This window comes from Bacillus rossius, chromosome 1, assembly GCF_032445375.1.
Source record: "Bacillus rossius redtenbacheri isolate Brsri chromosome 1, Brsri_v3, whole genome shotgun sequence".
NCBI classification, from domain to species: domain Eukaryota; kingdom Metazoa; phylum Arthropoda; class Insecta; order Phasmatodea; family Bacillidae; genus Bacillus; species Bacillus rossius.
Window position 1 is genome coordinate 14798964 of NC_086330.1, and position 23174 is coordinate 14822137.

The 23174-nt window shown below is 40.0% G+C and overlaps 1 protein-coding gene across 4 annotated transcripts in view; it reads right to left on the reverse strand.

Moving 5' to 3' along the window:
• Positions 1-7308: 7308 nt before the first annotated feature.
• The window catches only part of LOC134532663 (MFS-type transporter SLC18B1-like), a 106059-nt gene continuing 90193 nt past the window's right edge, over positions 7309-23174 (reverse strand). For 3 of the 4 annotated variants that reach the window (XM_063369342.1, XM_063369360.1, XM_063369352.1), the window contains exons 11-12: positions 15931-16099; positions 7309-14049 (exon numbers count right to left, since the gene is read on the reverse strand). In XM_063369342.1, the coding sequence (XP_063225412.1) occupies positions 13780-14049; positions 15931-16099 (439 nt within the window). In that variant the 3' untranslated portion in view covers positions 7309-13779. Of the gene's footprint in view, positions 14050-14111; positions 14207-15930; positions 16100-23174 lie in introns of those variants that run through there. The other variant, XM_063369369.1, reaches the window with a different exon arrangement.

The window sequence follows — 23174 nt, forward strand, 5'->3', positions numbered from 1 at the left end:
CATTTGCTTTCCAAACAATGTGTTTTATGCGGCAGCAACCAAACAAAAGGTTTTTATTTTTATTATTATTTTAAAAAATAACTGCCAGCTTGTGGTTTTTTGGCATAGGCGTGTAAGTAACAACGTTATTAATATTTCCAGTCTTAAATTTTACTTTCTCCGCATAAAAAATGCCAAAAAATGTAGTTAGTGCAAGGCAAACAAGCTGACGAGTTTAAAAACGACTGTGTTTATGCATCCGATGTCGTTAACACTAATGTGTAAATACTGCAACTGCAGAGTTATGTTTGCAAGAAATCAAATCAAAATTCTGTTGCAAAGCACTTAAAAAGTGACAAACATGTGAACGCCTAAACTACTCAGTGGTAATGATGAACAGTGACCCTTCTGCACCAGTATTCAGTAGGCATGTGCGAGAAAGACTTTTTTGAATTCGAGACGAGATCGAGAAAAAATTTAAAAATTCTCGAGAATCGAGTCGAGATCGAGAAATCTGTACTTTAGTTAACAGGATAATATGATCCAAAAAAGTAAAACTCAATAATCTGACAAACATACATAATTATTCAATAATTTTATCAAGTATCCACAATTGCAATTGCAATTACAACTTTACCTTTACACTCAAGTTTATTTGCCTACTGTCGTATGTAAACATACGTTACATACAGTTTCCTTGAGCCATGGACGGTACTTGATCATGAAAGTCTGAACATTCGCCACTATCGATATGTCACTATCGATACGGACCGCAATTTAAAAATCATGTTGCTTGTTATATACTGCTGGCCGTGTGTATAACCTAACACCTAAGGCCATAAAACAAAATGCAATCGCGGAAGAATTCTGCAGTCATGTTTATATTTTTATTTTTTACCGTACCGTTTTACGTTGATACTTGATATTGATACCGAAAATGATTTATTTTTAACTTTAATGTTGGTTTTATTAACGGAAAATAATCATTTTCTTCTGTAATTTAATGTGATAACCACATCACAATTCATTGTTTACGTTTACCGTTTCATGTAGTGACTTGTGAACAGAAGTTGTTCGTTTTTAACTTTTTAATAATTTATCGTGTATACTAGCGTAACAAGTATATTTTATTTTATTCGATCAACGTTACGTTGAAGATATGTTAATTATTTCAACACGCAACACAAAATGCTGCCTCAATATATTATATTACCTAACCTATTTCTTGTTTACAAAATTCTCGAAAATTCCGAGCCAAAAAAATTATCTCGAGACGAGATCGAGAAAATTTCTGTCTCGACTCGTTCTCGATGATGCCGAGACTCGCACATCACTAGTATTCAGGACTTTAAATAAGTGTTTTGTATCCAAATAACATTATCCTTAACAAGTCGGAAGATGTTACTTCACTAATGAAAACTATTCCCGATCTCAAACATTTTGAGATTTTCAAGGATTAAGAAGCCCTTGATGATGTGCAATAGATTTGCAACAGAAAAAAAAAAGCACGTACGTAGTTATGTTGAAAGTGCTGACTTCTCAGAGTTTAAATTACAATGAGTTTGCACTGGCAGTCTTTCGTGCTGTTTGTAGACCTTTAAACCATGTTGACAGTGAATGGTTACTTAGTCACTACGACTTAGTTGTCACAGACAGAAGGCATAACTTGAAAGAAAGTAATGCTGTCTTTTGATGACTAAATTCAACACTTACAGTTAGAATTTGTATCCAGTCTTTAGTTTTAAATGTAGTAAAATAAAATAATTACAAAATTGAATTTTTTTTTATGTTCTTAAAATAAGTGCTATCAAATAAAAGTGAACATAAAAATAAAATAACTAGTGATGGGTCGAATCCCAGACCTGGGTCATTTTTGTACAGTATAAATGTGGACATCCCAGTTTCCATATATCTGTTATATCTATCGATGGGCCCAATACAACTTCCCAAAGTTTTTTCAACATGTGCACAGTGAACAGGAGGACAATATGTAAATTGGGAATATTCTGAGTTGAGTACAAAGCGAGTGATAATAATCAGATTGTAACAACTGCACCTTAAGTCCCTAAAAATTTGTAAGCATTGTTAAAAAAAAAAAAAAAATACTCATAAAAATTTAGGGTAAAGAATACCATTTAACTATTCAATCATTATTTGTATCCGACAATATTTTGATATTTTTATTCTAATTTTATTTGAGCCAAAAGAACTTACATTCTGTCTGGTCTGTTTAATTAATTAATACTGTTCTTAATAGTTTCAGCTAAAAATAAAGTTTTCAATTGCACGCATGAATTGACTTGTCAGAAAGCAGTGGACTTATGTAAAAGTGCAATATTTTTTTTTAATAGTTAACAATAATATTGGCATACAGGGTTTGTCCGGAAAGTAACAAGACTGATTTTCTTCCGCCGCGACTACTTCGGAGCGTGCGCGCACCGACTAGATTCGGTAGAGGGGGTTCCTAGCTAACGAACGAGCGGCTGGTCAGTTGTCTCCGAGCAACTGGAGAGTCAGGACAGGCTATTTCGTGCGTCGTGTTTCTGTGAGTGGTGCAAGCCGAAAATGCAGCGTTCGTTAGAGCAGAGGTACGCGATTAAATTCTGTGTGAAACTCGGTAAATCTGCGACAGACGTTATGATCAAGCAGGCTTACCCAGATGATGCTTTAGCAAGAAGTGGTGTGTTTCGGTGGCACAAGGCCTTTTCGGAGGGCCGGGAAGAGGTCACCGATGAAGACCGTGCTGGAAGACCTTCGACTTCGACAAACCCCAACAATGTGACTCGTGCGCAAAGTTTTGAACTCAGACAGTCGACTGAGTATTCGTTTAATTGCCCAGATGTTAAATTTACCAAAATCTGTGGTTCATGACATTGTGACGGAGCATTTGAACATGCGCAAGGTGTGCGCGAAGATGGTCCCAAAAGTGCTCACTGACGACCAGAAATTGCGGCGAGTGGAAGTGTGCCAAGAAAATTTGAACATGTGTGTAAGTGACCCCCAATTTTTGAATAACGTAATCACAGGTGACGAGTCATGGATCTTTGAGTATGATCCCAAGACAAAGAGGCAATCTTCTGAGTGGCACACGCAGGCATCTCCTCGCCCAAAAAAGGGAAGAATGAGCAAATCCAAAGTGAAAACGATGCTCATTGTCTTTTTTGACATCAAAGGCATCATCCACCGTGAATTTGTTCCTTCTGGACAAACCGTCAACGCCAAGTTTTACGTGGAAGTGCTCAAGAGACTCAAACGAAGGGTCAATCGGGTCCGACAAGACATCGCAGCAGACTGGAAGTTGCACCATGATAATGCCCCGGCTCACACCGCCTTTCTTGTGAACAGCTACCTGGCATCCCAACGCTTCATTCCGCAGCCGGCCTACAGCCCAGATGTGCCCCCCCCCCCCCCCCCCCCCCCGGACTTCTTTTTGTTTCCTCACTTGAAAAGGCCGATGAAAGGCGAGCATTTTGAGACGACAGAGGGGATACAAGCAGCTTGCACCGCGGCTCTCAAGACGATTCCGGAGAATGCCTTCCGTGACGCCTTCAATGCTTGGAAATCGCGGTGACAGCGCTGCATCGACGCAGAAGGAGCCTACTTTGAAAGTTTTTAAAGAATTGTAACGATTGGCTCAATAAATTTTTTTAAATTGACTCAGTCCTATTACTTTCCGAACAAACCCTGTATGGACATCGAGATAAGGAAAACAGTAACTCCCACTCTGCTCTTTTCCCAACCCATGTATCTCTAATCGTAACGGACGTTTTGAGGTACCTGCCCTCACAGACGTCGCTGTGTGATACTGCATATGGCCGCACGGAAGCATTTAATATTTTCCCTTTTAAAAAAAAAAAGAACGTTTTAAATAACGAAAATTTACGTTTGCAGGTACGATTGCGCGCTCTAAACACTTTGTCGCTGCAGACTACAGAAAAGTTGATTGCTGCGTTAAGATTCTTAAAGAAGAATACCATTCACAGTTCTGTTACAATCACATCGCCTGGGAAACTGAATCCACCCACGCAGAAAACTTTGTTACAGTTCAAATTTAAGGAGGCCTAGAACATGAAAAGTGCTCATGTCTGAGAACTATTTACTAAACAAAGATGTTTTCATGTTTATATGGGATATTAACAATTTGATCAATGAAAATAAAACACTACAAGTAACATTAAAACCACGTGTTTATACGGGCAGCATACAGGGCCTACTGCACTTGTGAAGTTGCATCTGTGCCTACTATCCAGTCAGATGTAACACAACTCTGCCGTACACAAAACCAGTGTAGAAAATAAGTTTGCAAGGATTGTACATAATCATTTTTCTAGATCTTGTAATTACACAAAGCATAAGCCCTATAAAAAAAAAAACTAAATCGTGAAGATTGTATACGCCGACACCTGCAGCGCGCCCTAGGTATGGTAATTTTGGAGTATGCCGGCTTTCCCATAAAACTAGAGGTAAGTGGGAAGATTGTATTTCTGAGTTCAATGTTAAGATGATTATAATTATTATATTCACTAAAAAAAAATTTCTCTAATTTTTAATGTTTTTACCTCACCATTTCCCAGGAATTTATTGCCCTTCACACTATTAAGTATTTCAGAACCCAGTAGGAAGTTCGAAACTCCGTTTTTGGGGGAAATCAGATAACATAGAAGAACTCATTTTTTGTATTTTTTCCCCATGGAAAGACTGTGAAACTCTTAATTTAACTTATCAAAATATGCGAGTGCCTGCAAATTCACATTGGACAGGGAGTAAAAAAATCCATAGTTTGTAGTAACTTGCGCTTCTCAGTAAACAAAATTAGAGCAGACAACTTTTTCAGTTATCGCTATATATAAGTGAAAAAAGAAATACCAATAGCCAAGATATGTGAGTTAACAGTTAAGAATAAAATATATTCTAGTTTTAAGGATAACTTAATTGTAGAAGGCATACAGGTTTTCTGAAATATTTACGGGCAATTTATTTTGCAGTTAAATATTTTTTTTAGTAATCAGCAAACAGTTTCCATATAATCGACAAACAAAGCAACACTTCCACACAAAAAGTTGATTAAAACTATGTCTCCTGCTTAACACAGTATGCTTGAGAGTTTTCAAAACCATTCAGTATTTCTTTTCTAATTAAATAAATAAACCCGGCCTTTTAGTTTTCTTTGCTGTAGATGACAATAGACTTTCACAAACATGTCCTTACCACATGTCGCTATCCACACATCGTTATATGTAGAAACATTAAAACTTTACTCATTTTTTTAAGTCTCTTGCTTCCTAAGTTCTCAGACAAAGGTAAATCCTTAAACCAACTTCGAATGTATTCAATTTAATGATTTTGTCCACGGCAACTCTTTAAACATAAGCTTATTCCATTATCAGTGGCGGTTTATACTGTCTCACAGTTGACAGTGGCTGTTCAACTGGCTGTTACGTGAACTGCTTGGCTCCGCCCCATTTCAAGTCGTCCATTGAAGCATCGAAAACCAGACTTTTCAATTAAATAGTTAATGAAGTAGAACAGTTAAATAAAATTAATTAATCTCTGTTTTGATTTTTAATTATTTTTATATTGTATCAATCATTAACAGTGCATTTTACTACATATTTTTAAACAGTTTCTTATACCTGTACTTAATACTGAACATACTTACATATTCTGACACTGACATAACCGACAACAGATTTAAAATTTTGTGTATAGGATCAAACCCCATCATGGATTTGTATTTTTTTGTTATGAATTCACTTTCAAAGATTTTAATAACTTTTTAATATAAAGACATACTGAACAGCTCTAGCAATTAAGATTCTAACTTTTGGCAGCTGGGTGAAAGAAAGCCATTTTAAAATCAGTTTCTAATTTAAAATATTAACATTCCAAACATGACTGACTTCTGGAAATGTACTAAAGCTGTGTATTTTGTCTGTCAGTCCATAATTTTGTTAAAATAGTTTTGGCTAACAAATAAATTTTTAAAACCCAAGATGGTGGATCAGCCCATTTCACATTAAATGTTATATTAACATTGTCTTGCACCCTTAATCAAACATCAAATTTTTAAAATACACTGTATGAGGCAGTCTGATTCTGTTTAACCATAAAATATATTCCATAATCTGTAATGAGTGCTGATTTTAAATATATCTAGAAATCAATAAGGGAACTAACCAATATGGCCTTAAGAAATTACGAAGAAATATTTTCTTAACCAGTGAAATAAATTACAAAAAAAAGTTAAATATAAAATTACATACAGTAATTGAACTATTATTTAATGCTGAACAAATTAATTATTAAACTCACAATAATGTACAGAAAAAAGAAATGTAATAGTAGCAAGCTAGCTGAGTACCATTAAGGCATGATAAGGCACTCATTTTAAGTATGCTACAGAATATGCTTAATATAAACACACATACTTGCTAATAGATAACTTACAAACAATTCAAGCAATATTGCATTAATACTATATTCATAACTGGAGTTTGTTAACCTTTTAAAAGCTCAAAATATTAATGTTAAAAGTTAACATCAATTACAGCTCAATGTTTATTAAGTACACTTTAAAAATTTTAACACAAAAGTGCAATATCATAAGAGTGGAAGGCATTTTACTTGCATAAAGTGTCAAATTCCAATTTTACTTGCTAGTAACAATAACAAGAAACACTTATTACAATAACAGTTTAGTTACATACTATTAAACTAGATAATACGGTATTAAAATCCACATGTAATAATAATAATATGATGGAATTTATCATTTGTATGGGTTCCAATATGTCGTGCAGATAAAATTACAGTTTACTGTTAACTCTCGATTATCCGCTCTACGGCACATAACGTAGAATAACCATATCTGATTCCCAGGAATTACCAGCAAAAATGAAAGAAAAGCAATGAAAACTGTTTTAACGTATTTTTGCCAGCTAACAGCGATTAAATGTAGGGGTTGCATGTCACTAACTCTGATACGCCTCAGCATGTATAACAGAACAGATTATAAAAATAAATGAATATAAACTTAAGTCACAGTGATTTATAACGACTCAAGCTGCCGCTGGCCTAGCAAGACAGATTAACTCACGACATCTGCGGCACAACGCACTTCTTTGTTTTACGCTCGTTCCTTTTTTCTCCCCGTTAGTGAAGAGACCTACCTGTTGCCAGTCCTGTACTGGCTCCTCGTTTACCGCCATTCGCACACATGTGGCAGTCAAGAGTTTCAACATATGCTTCGCTCTGTATTAAGGGGTAAAAAAAAAAAACACTTTTTGTGATAAATAAATGTTACGTGTTCCCGGGTGTTGTTCAGAAACATGTTGGAGAAATTATGTACGTTATGATAAAAATAAATTTTCTTGCAAAAAGCCATTGAAAATAGACTTTGCAAAACACTAGCTGATTGAAAAAAAGTTGGGTGTGATTCCTTGTTTATGGTTTCTTTTTTTTTTCTTTCACAATATGAGATTGAATTTGTCATTCTTATAATAAGTGTTTTATCGTAGACATATACCTACTTTAATAAATTCATATTTAATTAAAAATGGAGTTAAATTTTCTACTAGACACCACAAAAAAATGGACTTAGCATGCATATTTAGCCAAAACTAAATTGCACCACAACGGCAGGATTTTGAGGATACCTTTCTGTGGAATCACCTTGTTGACAAGACATGGGACTAATAACATAAAGTTTAATTTCAATAATAAAATCAATTATTTTCTTGCAGAAAACTGCTGAAAATGAACTTCGCAATGACCACTCATAAAGAGTATATGACTTAGCATTTATGGTTCTGTTATTGACAATTGTGGTTGTATATACCATTCTTAAGTATTAGTTTGTTTGGTTCGTCCTGTATTTAAATAAATTATTGCTTAGAAAACAAACTGTCCAACATTTTCATAGTAAGAAGCTATCATGCATCGCATGTGCACAGAGTGACTTTGAGTTACATGCGGCATCACCATCTTCAATTAGCGCGGATAATCGGGAGTCTTCTGTTCTATAAATAACACTTGCAGGAATACTTACTGATGATAACACTTGCAGGAATACTTACTGATGATGAGTCTGTACATAAATGCAGAACACTAATTACTAATTACAAGCTTCATAATAACACTGCTTCTTTTATTTACCCACTTAAAAATTTGAATAATTGCACAATTAGGTTCACATGCATACATTCAATACTTCAGAAATTCCTTCGATGTATAATCTCCCTATCATTGTTTTTAATCTCGTGAGCAGACAACAAGTAATCATTCACAGTCTGGGCTGTTGAAACTTATGCAGTGTTTCTCACTATGTAGCACTATGTAGTGCAGCTAAATTCAAACAGATAAAACTAGACCTAACCACTACTTTCCTAAACTTTGAAGCATGTGTGAAGACAATGGGACTTGTGCCAAAAAAATTTAGAGATTGAGACCCACGACTTTGGGTTTTGACAGTTTATAACAATAATCATGCCTACTGGCCGTAAATGTGAAGTTACACACAATTAAAGGAAGACCAAGTCAAACAATGATAACAATCTCTCAGGTAGTCACTGAAGAAACAAAAATTATGAATGATTAATGAAGAGTATTTTATTATATTTGTTTATATACATGAGTTTTTCCAACCCAGGTTCTATCTTCCTTAATTTCAAAAAATGCACCAATAATTTTCTTTTTATAGTAAAACTTTAACGATCATCTGTTGATAAATACGTTTAACAACATTAAAAAATACCAAAGTATGATGTGATATTAAATATAAAACTGAAGTTTTATTATTAGTACTATATAATGCACTTTAAAACCAGATTTTTACTGTAAAACTTTTTTTTTTCTGTCAAGACACTTTTTGGGCTCGTAAATTGTGGTCTGCAAACTTTTAAGCCATAATAAACCTTTCACATCACACTTTTGTTTCAACTACTTAAGTGACTTCATGTCAAAATAAGTTAATCATATAATTACTTGCTCTCACTTTCAAAAATAATAATTTGAAAACAAAAGGATGTTCAGATATAATCATAGTGCCAGATCTTGGGCATGATTTCAGGCACTTAATTTTGTTTCATTAAAAAGGATCTTCCTGTTTTTTATATTACGGAAACCCGTGACTGCAAAGTTATTGCAAAACTTATCGTAAAAATAATTATATAATAATCCATTTCACTGTAGGTGAATACACTGTTTCTCAAGTATAATCAACACAAATTGTGTACATTAATACAGCACAAATGAATACCAAAGAAAAACATAGGTATCTTTTTACATGTAATTTTCATTATAAATTTTTTTAATATAAATACAGTTTTTTTGACATACTAAGAATAGCTAAAAATTGGTAATAGTTAAATTTTGATTAAAAATTGAACTAACAAACCACAGTCATGTTATTCAAAAACAGTACACTTACACTAACATAATACAAACATCAAAATACTGATTAAAAGTTAGACAAAAACACATCAAAATTGGTTTAATATTTGCAGTAAAACTTTTTTTTTTGCAAAAGCAACAATCAGCATGATAATCACTCAATTTCAAGGCATGTGTAAAAGCATTAATTGTAGCTAGATACGGGAGCTCAATGTCTGTAATACCTCGTAACCTAGCCATCGATACTTGACCAGTATCTTAAAAACTTAAGTATCAAATCAAAATATCAAATAATCAACAACTCCACTGATGTATAAAAAATATTGCCGTTAAGATGCACTTCCCCCCCCCTTTTTTTTTCTTCCCCTCATGTTAATTTTTATAACACAAGAAAATAAGCTGAAAATAAATTATGTAATTTTTTTCAAACTTGCCCTAATACTTTCTATCCACTTAACTGCTACTTCATTCTCTTAAGAGTAATTATAATAAGTTTCTGTAGCTTTTCAGAGGGTTTAACATTTCCCCCCTCCCCCTTCACCACCTGAGTTTCATTTGATTGAGAGTATCATGGTAAATTAGCATCAAGAAGAGAAAAAAAAACAGCACATATATAATACCTCACATTTGGTTAATAATACGCACCACGGTCTAAGCTTCTCTAAATGTCACAGCCTACGGACGCAGTACTTAGCATATGGGCTTCCCTTAGGCCCATTACGACATACACAATAACAGTAAGACACTTGTACAATACTTGTACATCTGGCAACTTCCTTGGCTACACAAAAACATACACTGTATCATTCAATGCGTGAGTGTGCCGGGCTAGCATTATGTTTAAATGCAAACATCAAAGATAAGCTGCAAATGTTTTAACAATATTTAACAATCCTGGATGACAGTAATTATACGTAAAACTTATTATTACTCATTTCTGTTTTAAAAAAAAAAAAATACTTTTTCTCTGTTGTATTACATGAATATGCTTTCTCTGTTGATTTACAATCTAACGAGATTCATGCAAGGATTTACGATCTGTCCTGATATATGCAAGGATTCCATTCAATACCTGGCATCGCACATCAACAACAATTATTATGATTATTATTTTAAAAAGAATTTAAAAAGATAAATGAAACCATGTAATTTTTACAGTTTGTGGAATGGACTCATATTTTGATTCAAAGCTTAGATCATTCAATTTAAACAGTGTAGTAAATTTTTTTTTTTAATTGTCATTTAGAAAACGTTTCTTTGTTTTATATGTAGGTAAAACATTTTCATCACAGTAAATTACATTCTATTAGAAGTTGTTATTGCTTGATTTTTTTTTCCGTGCTGGAAATGGGATCAAATTTACGAAGTAACAATACTGGATACAAGTACCATAATCCATAAACATGCATGTGACAAGAGTCCTGATAAAAGTGGGATCTTCCACGCATCCCTGTGTGACAAACCTTCACACAAGTATAAGGGTGGCTTGGTTCAGGTTAACAACTGTGGATGGGCACTAGTAATAAAGATTTCCCAACCAAGGGAAGCAATTTGTGGAAGTACCACAGCATATTTTATGTGTGCTGTATAAGTACATACATATACCTACAGTTTAAAAATAAAAAAGCCTAATGAATGCAGCAAAAAATAGTGGCCACTATTCTTAAAAATTCCCTGAATAAAAGTTTCTTCAAAATTTTCTAATAATGCTATAGCAAATTCATGGTATGATAGAACTTGGTGGCACGTGGTACATTTGTTGTTATGCTTTTTAAAAAAAAATTACCTTTTAAGTACACACAGGATTAAATATTTTTTTTAATCTACAGTAGTATTTAAAAAAAAAACTTTAACTTATCTCATAGTATGCATTCTGATCTTACAATAATAATACAAATAAAGTATCACAGTTATCACACTACTGCCATTAAGACACATAATTTTAAAAGACATCGCTAGATTGCCACATGTCAAAAAAACTCTTTGTACTAGCTAGTATATATATATGAATTTGTGCTGTGTTTGAATAGTTTATGTTCAATGCAGGCTGAAATAATGTGATTTTTTTTTATTTCCAGGTGTTATTAAAATCAGAGATTTTCAAGATATGACAAATAAAATGGAAACAGCAACTTGGGTTGACTGGCTACAGTCCAATCTATGTCCAATCTCACTCACTTTTCCATCCAAACTACAGCACTTAGGGTCACATAAAATTATTCATTTTCTCTGACATATGTGACTTAATTTTCCAAATTAATAATGAACAATGCCGTAATTGTAATTATTATAATTCACTAGTGCTTGCAAGCTAATGCGGTTGCTATTGAAATATGGACTCTATAAAATGATTACCATTGTGTCAGTTCTCGATAAATATCTAAGTTCCACAAAAATGAAGTCATTAGTTTTTTTTCATAATAATAACTGATTTCTGCAAGGCAGATGTGTCAGCCTGCATCAAAACAAAAATAAAATGTAATCTTTATGTACATGAATTCTACTGCACTATATGAGGGTCTATTACAAGCACCAAATTCATAATATAGTAATTGTAACAAGCAGTAAGATACAAAGTAGCTCTATGTACTATCCTGTAGCTCCAACTGCTCTTTACTAACCAGAATCTACAAAAGTATATGCTAAAACATTTTAACAGTGCTCAAGTTAAGGGGTCCACCTAGCTGGCATTGTAGGGTGTTGGAAATACAAGTTTTAGCAGGAAACTAATGAACATGTTTCGCTATCGTAGGGATGCCTGCCTACCCTACAAGATTTTTAACTTTTGGTAAATATTTATTCAAAACCGTTTTGCATGGACAAAATAGGTAGACAGCTGTTGGGAAGTCTATGTGGTCATGATCGCTAACGTCTTAAGCTCATGTATAGCATGTCTCATCCTTAGATTGCAGTGTGCATTAAAACTGGTATTTACCCTTTTTTTCCAATGCATGGTATCTGCCGTTAGTGCTGTCCTTGTTTCAGTGTGCTCTGTTATCAGATGTATGCCTTAGACACAATGTAATAATATAAGAACAATTTTTTTTTAAATATATTCGATATATTGTATTTTGTAAAGGATAATTTGGAATGAGAATTTTGAAAATAAAATTTCTTTTTGTATTTCATCAAGAGCATCATCTGCTAATATTCCATTTTCACTTCCACGGGGAGCCACAACTGATGGACGACATCTTGTTTTAAACTGTTTTATCCATTAATTTATGTCATTTAATACTGAGAATGTTGAGACTGTTAGAGCAAAGCACTTTATTTAACGGAATGCATTTTTATTAATAATACCGACTGCTAAAAATATTCTTTTGTGAATATATAATTGTTTAGCATTGTATTTTTTTTTCAGGAGGAACTCAACTATAATTATACTACCAATAGACACTATTTTATGGTCTTAGAAAAATCAACAAATAGTGTAATTTAAAAAAATTTATTTTATATTATTATAATTAACCATGGTATACAAAATATAATATTAGTGTTAACAAGCTGAGTAGTATGAATATAGCAACCATTTACTCTGAACTGCAAACTGTGGGTGAGACACTCTATAGTCAAAAGCGAGGGTCGTGAGTTCGATCCCAACACCCTGGTGTTACTCAAATGTATGAGCCCAAGTGCACAGCCGTGCGACACTAAACCTTAACAAAACCAAAGCACACTGCAGTAACAGCAGAGTCTAGAAAAATTTGCAACTGAACATTCATCAAACCATCCATGATTTTTGCACTGAACTTTGGTGCACGCTATCTCTCACAGCTAGTCACTGCCTTGTGTAAATGGCAACTTGGCATTTGCCCGCATTGGTGTCACCCTTAGCGCTTCCCTTCCTTATTATCACTGTTTAATTAAAAATGATAATAAGCCCAAGCGGGTGGGCCCCTTAAGAGACAGACTGCCTGGAACTGTCAACTTAGGCCTTTATCTACTATCCCTATTAACGGCTCTGGTTACAAAACTACTTCACATCCACAACAAACATCGAGTACAGTGGTGGCCAACATATTTGTTTCCATGCATCAGACCCTGAGAACATAAGAACTGCTAAATAAATATTGATTGGGAAGTAAAGTTTAGGTTGTATCTAGCTATAAACACAAAGTTTCTTAAGAATATGGAAGCAGTTTTTTTAAAAACTTACTGGATAAAAAATAAGTTTACAGCCGATCCGGTGAAACACACAACATATTTTTTTAATATCGGTACTTTGATGTGTTTGCGAAGGGCTGACTCATCATGATGTTTGTCGTGTTTTCAATCGGCCTGCAGTGCTGTATGTTGGCCTCCCTTGTTCTAGTCACACACTATAATTATAAAGACAGTAAAAAGTTTTAAAAACAACTACAAAAACTCGATGTAAATCAGCTGAAGCGAGCACAGTCGGCAGCGGAGCTAGTCGGGACGCTGCAGGATGGGGGCCGCCTCCTCCTTGGTGCCGCCGTTGGCTGCGGCCTCGCTCAGGTCCACCTTGACGAACCTGCCGTCGTCGCCGCCGTCGCCGGCCGCCGCGAGGCAGGGCGAGCTGCCGGTCGCCGTGACGACGGGCAGCCGGCTGCCGCCCAGCTGCAGGGTGGACGACGTCTCGAAGTGCGTCTCGTCCTGGCCCAGCCGCGGCACGGGCACCCGCTTCTCCAGGCACACGAAGCACAGCCCCAGCACGAACTGTGGTGCACGGAGGCACGACATGACTCTCCCACTCTGGACGCTCGCTACAGCTCTCTCTCGACACCTCGTCCCAGACCTCGCGAGTGCCGTGTTAGCTGTATCCCCTTAGGCACGGACACCTCTCCAGGCACACAAAGCACAGCCCCAGCACGAACTGCGGTGCACGGAGGACCGACATGACTCTCCCACTCTGGACGCTCGCTACAGCTCTCTCTCCACGCCTGGTCCGAGACCTCGCTAGTGCCGTGCTAGCTGTATCCCCCGTTCCTCCAACCACAATCAGTGGCGGATCCAGAGGTTCACCTCGGAGGGGGGCACTCTAGGATTTCAGAGAAGCCAGAGAAAAAAATGTCTTAAAATTACTAAATTTGTATTTAATCTACTCAACTACACATAACATCCAACCACCAGATTTTATGATTCTACAAGAAATTCATTAATTATATTAAAATATTTTATTGGTTTCAGAAACAATCATTTTTGTCGGCAATATTAATGTAGCAGACAACTGGTTTTTCTGGGGGGGAATTTGCCCCTGGTGCCCTTCTTGGATCCGCCACTGACCACAATACAGTGAAACCTTATTAATAAAAATCCCGATAACACAAAACTCTCATTACCGTTTTTTTTCACAATTTCCAGAAAATGCATAGTAGCTACAATAATAGCCAATTTGTTTACAACAAAATTAGTTTTTCATGTAATACAAAGATGTATAATACAAACAGAATGATGAAAAGGAACAGTATAAAATTTTAACTAAAATAAAACTGTTGCCATTTCTTTTTTTCAGTGTATGATGAGAAAACATATTGACTATTAAATTTATTCTGCTATTATAGATCCTTTTAAGAGTTTTACAGTACACAAGAAAAGTATTTTTAGATCACAGGTGTAACCATCCCAAAAATTGTATTTTATTATCCCCAAAAAAAGTTCAGTTGTATAAAATTATATGCGAGATTTCCTGACGATCATTCTATATTTTTTAGGTGTGTTATGCATGTAGTAAATGAGAATGAGATATTAGAAAATATGCACTTTGTGATTAAACTAGTTTAGAAATAGTTTGGTTAATACAAATTTGGTTCTTCCAAAGTGGCAAAATTTTGCTCGCTTCTGTTGTGTATTAATGAGGTTTGAATGTATAGTTTTAATGGTAGTAACAAGTGTGGAATATATTAAATGTAAGCCGCTAGAAAACAGGAAACATTGTACTGAAATGAAAACCGACAGTAATAGTAAAAACTCTGAGTAAACTAAAAACAATACTGATTTACACAAGTAATTAAAATAGTACAGACTTAAAATATAACACCATTTTCTTGCGACTATGGCCCGTGGCACGGTGCACAACAATAAGCTGAAACCCCGTTGTGTTACCCTCTGCCCAAACACTCCCCTACTAAATGCCAGCATGTCAAATGGCTTCAGACACAGGCGGGTCCCTACCGCCGCGACCCGCCTATTCCTGCAGCACGGCGGGGTTCAACCCGAGCCCGCTCAAGGCATCGGGGCCTGACAAGTTCTCTGCACCGTCCGCAACCTATTATCCTTCCTTTTTGCGTCAGAAACGTTTTACACCAATGTTTCACAAAAACGTCGCATCTAAATTTGGCTTTGAAATTTTATTCTCATCGCGCCCAAAGAAGTTTCACTTCAAAAATTAAATGACTGTAAATGTTACAACTGTAAAGTGTTTTTTTGCGTATTGCATAACTTGTGAGGTTTCCAATGCAATTTGCCCTACTATGAGGCCCCCCTGGTGCCCGGGTGCCCGGGGATAGAGACCCCCCTCCCTTCTCGACGGCCCTACACGCAAGTGAGGACCCTCCCTGCCACATCGGGAACACGGCCAAGTGACGCGAGGCGACTCACCACCACGCCGTGCACAGAGATGACGAAGAGCGTCGCCCATCTGAAGTGGACCATGTCCAAGAGCAGCCCGCCGACGGACGGGCCCACGAACGCACCCAGCGAAAAAGCGGACATCCACAATCCAGATATCAGACCGTAAGTCACTATGTTGTCTGGGAAGCCCGCAGCCCTGGAAATAAAAACAAAAATAACAGATAACTATATTACTATAAATGATTATACATCATATAATTGATAATAATTATTGTTTATTATAAATGACATTCACAATTTAATATTGTAATTTACTTAATACATTATTCATAACTGTAAACATTTCTTTTTTATAAACAGCAACATTCCTACTGACATCAACATTGCTTTTTTTTTTTTTTTTGGACACATTTAGAAATTCAATTTTTCTTCTCATTTGAAATACATTTGTATTTTTTTACCTTTTGGGGAATGCTACAAATATATTGTGAGAAAATTTGTCACTTTTAATGAAACAATAATTTACTGTACAAAAAGAAACACTGAGTAATAAGAAATAAGTAAAAAAAGAGCCTTGAAAATTGTATTTAGGTACGTGCTGAGACACAAGTCCTTTAATGTTCGCACTGTAAAAAGACATAAGTCTCTACATTAAAAATTTTTAAGGGCAATATAAAATTTCACAATTTTTTTTATGAAATTTGGTTTTGAAGAACAAAACCTGATGCTACAGCAGTACGTACTGGAACTCATACAAAACGGAAACCTGAGGTGGCTCTGATATCCCAGCCAATCAAACAGCATGCCCTCCCACTATTTCTTAACCACAGTCTTTTAGGCAGCCACCAACAGCCCTCGTAGAATCTTTAAGTGACAATTTGAATATTCCTCCAAGCTTTAATGCACAGAATACTTTCTGCATCAAAAAATACTAAGAAGCACACCATTTGATACCCTGCCTGTTTAGCATTCTAAACCATTTCATTATGTAAAAAAAAATGTTCAAACAAATTAACATGCTAATTTCTATCACATGGGGGTTGTTTATGGTTAAGTTAGACGTACTGTTATGCCTACGGCGCCACCACATGGATCGCAGGTCATGTGGATCCAACTAGTCTTGTCTCAGGGCCGTGACGTCGCCCGTGTGCAGCGAGATTTGCACCCCCAATTACGGTAAAACACACTGAAATATGTCCACTCTAAGCAGTGGACACGCTATACTAATTAAGGTGATCAGTTAAGCAGGCTCTTGGAGGTAGCGCACACGCCTCAGTCTCCACAACGCCCCTCCACGTTGAGGGCTGATCGCGCATTGCCGGTGATTTCGAGATGTTAACTATGGGCGCCACCACGTGGAAGGGCACGTGGACCCGGCGGAGTCTCTCACTCAGGGCGTGACGTAGCCCAAGTGGGGACGAGTTACCAGCCCTTTCTATCCTAGCTACCCAGACCTGGCCCGCTCTAGGCGTCGGGCACGCCACACTCCTAGACTCACTCACCACGTGATTAAATAAGTACTCACTTTATATTTATTCTCCAGATTTAATTTCACTAACACGTCTCTCTACACGCCCGTTACACGTTACACATTACACGGTTAAAAAGCCTGAGGCACGAATCGGTTTAGGTGAGGGCATGGTCCACACACGTGGCCATACTGCAAAGTATACTTATTACACGGTGATGAAAAACTCGACTGAGACAATTAATTAATTAAACAGCCCGCTGGCCGAGAGCTGCCCCGAGGATGACGAGCGAAAGAGATTCAGAAACACTTAACGAGACAGAATTACTTGGTCAGTGCAGAACAAAGGTTGAGGTCCCCGGGGTGCTGGCGCGTCTGCTCTCGGTCAGTGATGAAGATGGACTGGGCTGAGCTCATCGCTCGCAGGTGGCAACATGGCGCCCTTCGCGCCAACACAATTACCGTTACTGTATTCTACGACTCCGTGCCCCGGCGAAAGTTGAGTAAATTACAGATAAACATTAAAAATATATAAAAATTACTGACAATGGAAAGTTTGTTACTATTTACTTATTTAATGATAATTCATATAAAAGCATTCCTATCCTCGTCCAAGTCCGTGCCTGTTCGGGTCCGCCCGGGCAACGTCTATAGTTATTTAAGGTAACTTATTTAAATTAAAGAAACACAAGTAAACTACACAGCACTGGGGCGAAGATGGATGAAAACAAAAAGGGTTTACAAATAATATTAAAAGGTAGCAAATTAGGGGTGCGGCGCACTGCAGCTAAGCGCCCTCTTGCCGGGCTAGACACACACGCACACACGCACGCACGAGCGGGAGGTTTGAATATAGATGGTGGTTGGGCGGTGTCGTATCGGGCTCAAAGGGGCCGCAGGCCCGGACGACGTCAATTGCCCCCTCCGAAAGTAGGCCGATATGACAGCGCCGTTTGACAGATGGTTGGGGGGCGTTGCCTGTGGTGTTTACGTCGCGCACTCCCACGTGGCAATGTTGATGTTTATGTTTGTGCGGGCAGGTGGCAATGTTGACATGACGGACGGACAAGCAATGTTTACACGATGGAAGGGCGAGCAATGTTTACATGATGACAGTTGAGCAATATTTACACTATGGAGGACGATACACACGGACAGAATGGGCGCTGGCTGACTAACCTTGTGGGTGGTGACCCACCAGTTGTCCCGAGCCCCAAATCTGCGTCAGCTGCGGCTGCGGCGGCTGCTGCGTGTGATAGCGTGGCGGTGGCCAGGGCGCCGGCCGGCAGGGGCGGCGGCGGCCAAGGTCAGGCGGCTCGTGGCAGGCGGGCAGCAAGCGCGGGCGGCGCTCGGCACGACCCGGCTCAGCCTCGCCGACAGGCGGGCGCTTCGCGGCCCGTCGTGACAGACGGGTGACAGGTGTCGAAGTCCGGGTGACGGTCACGTTCGGCGGTGGGACGGTCGGGCGTCCCGGCGTCGTGGCGTCGACCTGCATCGCGACAGGCGGATGTAGGGAGCTCAGGCGACTCTTCACGGTGCGGCGTCCCAATGTTGCCAACTTGCGACATTTGGGTGGCGTCTCGTGCGGCAGGGCACTTGACCGGTGTTCCGGTACTGCGGCGATCGGCGTCGGAATCGGGCGTCGTGGCGCCTCGGTCGATTCTGGCGTCGTGTCAGGTGGGCATGTAGGCGGCGTCAGCGTCGGCGTCGCGCGCGTCCGTCTCTTTCGGTCCGGTTCATCCGTCTGTGCCTCGAAGCCAGGCGGGCACAGAGGAGCAAATCCAGGCGGCGGGGCGGCGCTCAGGCGTCTCGGCGTCATGGCCCTGGACATCGTGTCGCAAAGCGTCCTGTTTGCGACTGCGCACTCTGGTAGCGGTGACGACGGCCGGATGACGTCGAAGCCAGGTGGTGGCGACAAGGTGACACGAAGCGTCGGCGTCGAGTCTGGTGGCGTCCGTGGCGAGTCGTGTGGCGGAGACGATGCGGGTTTCGCCGGAAATGACCTTGGTGGCGTCGGGACGGCGGTTCGGTGCGGTGGCGAGGTCATTCCGGCGTCGGGAGGTGTCTCCGACACGAGGCGGGTGCTGGACGGCGTGGCAGACTGCGGTGGGACGGTCGTTGTCGGGCGTCGCTCGGTTGGCTTCGGCGAGTCAAGCGTCATCATAGTCGGGATGAGTGGCGTCAGGTCGGCGAAACGAGGTCTTGCTGGCGATGATGCGTTTGGACCAGCGTCGGGAGACGTCAGGTCGACGAGAGGTGCCGAGGTTGGCGGCTCCAGGACAGGAGGTGGCGGAAGCGGAATTGTCGGCGTCGGGACGGCGAGCGTCGGCGTCGGGATAAGTGGCGTCGGGTCGACGAAACGCAGTGTGGCAGGCGGCGGCGGGATCGGACTTGTGTCGGGAGACGTCAAGTCGATGAGCGTCGGCACGGCGGGCGTCGGGACGGCGGCCGTCGGCGTCGGGACGACGGGCGTGGGCGTCAGGACGACGGGCGTCTTTGTCAGAGCGGTAGGCGTCGGTAACGTAACACGTGGCGGTGCGGGTGACGTCAGGACGTACCTTCGTGGTGCTGGGGTCGGCGTCGTGCGTGAGGAGTCGGCTTGGTGCGGCGGTGACGTTCCGGCAACGGGCGGCGTCCTTGGCACGGGCTGCGTCGGCGAGTCGAGCAGCGTCTTTTCCGGCGTGGTTGGCGTCGGCGTGAGCGGAGTCGTTTTCGGCGTGGTTGGCGTCGGCGTGAGCGGCGTCTTTTTCGGCGTGAGTGGTGTCGGCGTGATCGGAGTCGGTGTCGGCGTGAGCGGCGTCGGCGTTTCGGGAAACGTCGAGGCGTGTCGTGGAGGATTTTCCAGCGTCTCTGCCTCGTACTGCGCCTGGGTGGCTAGGTAGGCAGTGCACCGTGCGCACGTGAAGGTAAAAAACTTGCGCAGTACGGTCCATTCACGTTCGCCGATACAGCCACGATGCCACAGGCCGGCACATTCCTGGCAGCGGTATCCCTCGCTACTACCTCCGGGACACGACCTAGCTCCACATTTCGTCACGCCGTGTATGCGGTACTCCGTACAGTAGCCACACTCGTATCCGGCGGCGGTCCTGCCATGCAAGTCCCAACTCGGGCGGGGAAAGTAACACCCGATACACTCGTCCGGATACGGATACATGTCTACGCACGTGGTACTCTGCACACGAACAGTCCTCACGAACACATCAGCACTGTGTTACTTACTGCGCTCGGAGTCCGTTGTTTGTGCGCGGATTCCTGGAAGCGTGCGCTTGGCTGATCACGTGGCTGGCGCGCCAGAGTCCCGCTATGCGCTCCGCGCGAACAATAGTTCCAGCGCGAACTTTAGTTCCGCGCGCTCCGCGTAACAACCGCCTATCTCACACGCTCGTACAGGTCTGGTTTTCGCGGAAGATGTAACTCGCCCCACGCTCTTGGGCGCCATTTGAGGGCTGATCGCGCATTGCCGGTGATTTCGAGATGTTAACTATGGGCGCCACCACGTGGAAGGGCACGTGGACCCGGCGGAGTCTCTCACTCAGGGCGTGACGTAGCCCAAGTGGGGACGAGTTACCAGCCCTTTCTATCCTAGCTACCCAGACCTGGCCCGCTCTAGGCGTCGGGCACGCCACACTCCTAGACTCACTCACCACGTGATTAAATAAGTACTCACTTTATATTTATTCTCCAGATTTAATTTCACTAACACGTCTCTCTACACGCCCGTTACACGTTACACATTACACGGTTAAAAAGCCTGAGGCACGAATCGGTTTAGGTGAGGGCATGGTCCACACACGTGGCCATACTGCAAAGTATACTTATTACACGGTGATGAAAAACTCGACTGAGACAATTAATTAATTAAACAGCCCGCTGGCCGAGAGCTGCCCCGAGGATGACGAGCGAAAGAGATTCAGAAACACTTAACGAGACAGAATTACTTGGTCAGTGCAGAACAAAGGTTGAGGTCCCCGGGGTGCTGGCGCGTCTGCTCTCGGTCAGTGATGAAGATGGACTGGGCTGAGCTCATCGCTCGCAGGTGGCAACATGGCGCCCTTCGCGCCAACACAATTACCGTTACTGTATTCTACGACTCCGTGCCCCGGCGAAAGTTGAGTAAATTACAGATAAACATTAAAAATATATAAAAATTACTGACAATGGAAAGTTTGTTACTATTTACTTATTTAATGATAATTCATATAAAAGCATTCCTATCCTCGTCCAAGTCCGTGCCTGTTCGGGTCCGCCCGGGCAACGTCTATAGTTATTTAAGGTAACTTATTTAAATTAAAGAAACACAAGTAAACTACACAGCACTGGGGCGAAGATGGATGAAAACAAAAAGGGTTTACAAATAATATTAAAACGTAGCAAATTAGGGGTGCGGCGCACTGCAGCTAAGCGCCCTCTTGCCGGGCTAGACACACACGCACACACGCACGCACGAGCGGGAGGTTTGAATATAGATGGTGGTTGGGCGGTGTCGTATCGGGCTCAAAGGGGCCGCAGGCCCGGACGACGTCAATGTGGTCGCCCGTACAAAACAAACAGTTGTTTCTATTCCATTACTTTTATTTATGCTACTCGTCCGATAACTATCCACATTATTTATTATTGTTAATAAAGGCCCTTAGCACAAATCGGTTTAAGAACTGGTCCAGGACATCATGAACGCTGGACTAAGTTAGAGTTCGTACTACATGACAAATGTTCAGCTGGGGAATTAAATAATAATAACCAAGCAAAGCAGTCTACTGCCCGAGGTAAGCCCTGACGTTACATGAAAGCAATTTATATATCTTAAGAGAGCAGATGGGAGTGGATCAGTGATACAAAAGTTGAAGACGACGGGTGCGAAGAGTTCCTCATCTCGGACAGCAGCAGGGACACACTGGCCTCGTCCCAGCGTGTCCTAGAGGCGGGTCACTTACATCAGGCTGACAACTGTTACATACATTTGGAAAAGCATGCCTCCGGGAAGCAGAATGAATACATATGGGTGAATCTCAGATTACAGGCCATTTTACTGTGCTGTTTTTTTTATTTTCACAATGAGTTTTAAAAATTTAAAAAAATATATGAGCTCCTACTCAAAGGCAGATGAAGAGATGTATCCTGTCAGCAGAGCTGAAAATGTAAAATTTCAACTTTTTTTAAAACTTCAAAATTCAAGCAACCATGCTAATGACAAAAGCATCCATGCTAATGACATATGACACCATGTAAATGATTAAGCATACAAAAAGTGTTGACAGTAAGTAGGCAATTCTGTCCAGATAAAATACATAGATAAATGAAATTAAAAAAGAAACCTGTTAATTTATTCTTTTAATATTAAATAACAATTAGGCTTATTGAGAAGGAAAACAAAGTCACAAAATGTACGGTTTCCATACACCTTTATGAAACAATTACTATGCCATTGATCTTCAAACTTTCTTACACATTTAGGGTTCAAAAAATTAAAAAAAGCCATTTACTTTGAATCAAATATTTGAAGAAGAAAAACAACAATAGTTCACATAATGCTACCAGTAAACACCATTTTAATAATAGAACTGTATAATTTGGTATTGAAATTTGAAAAACATTACAAAGTCCACTTCTTATTTTAAAATAACATGCATATTTAAACATTAAAATTATAGGCCTAGTTCACTTTGCCATAGTTATTTGAAAACAAGAAAAAATTAAAGTGCACCACACAATGTCATTTTGCTTTAGAGATCTTTAAAAACAAAGAAAGCAGCTCTTGAGCCAGATGGTGTTGGACTGACACCATTGTTTTACATTGGTTTGT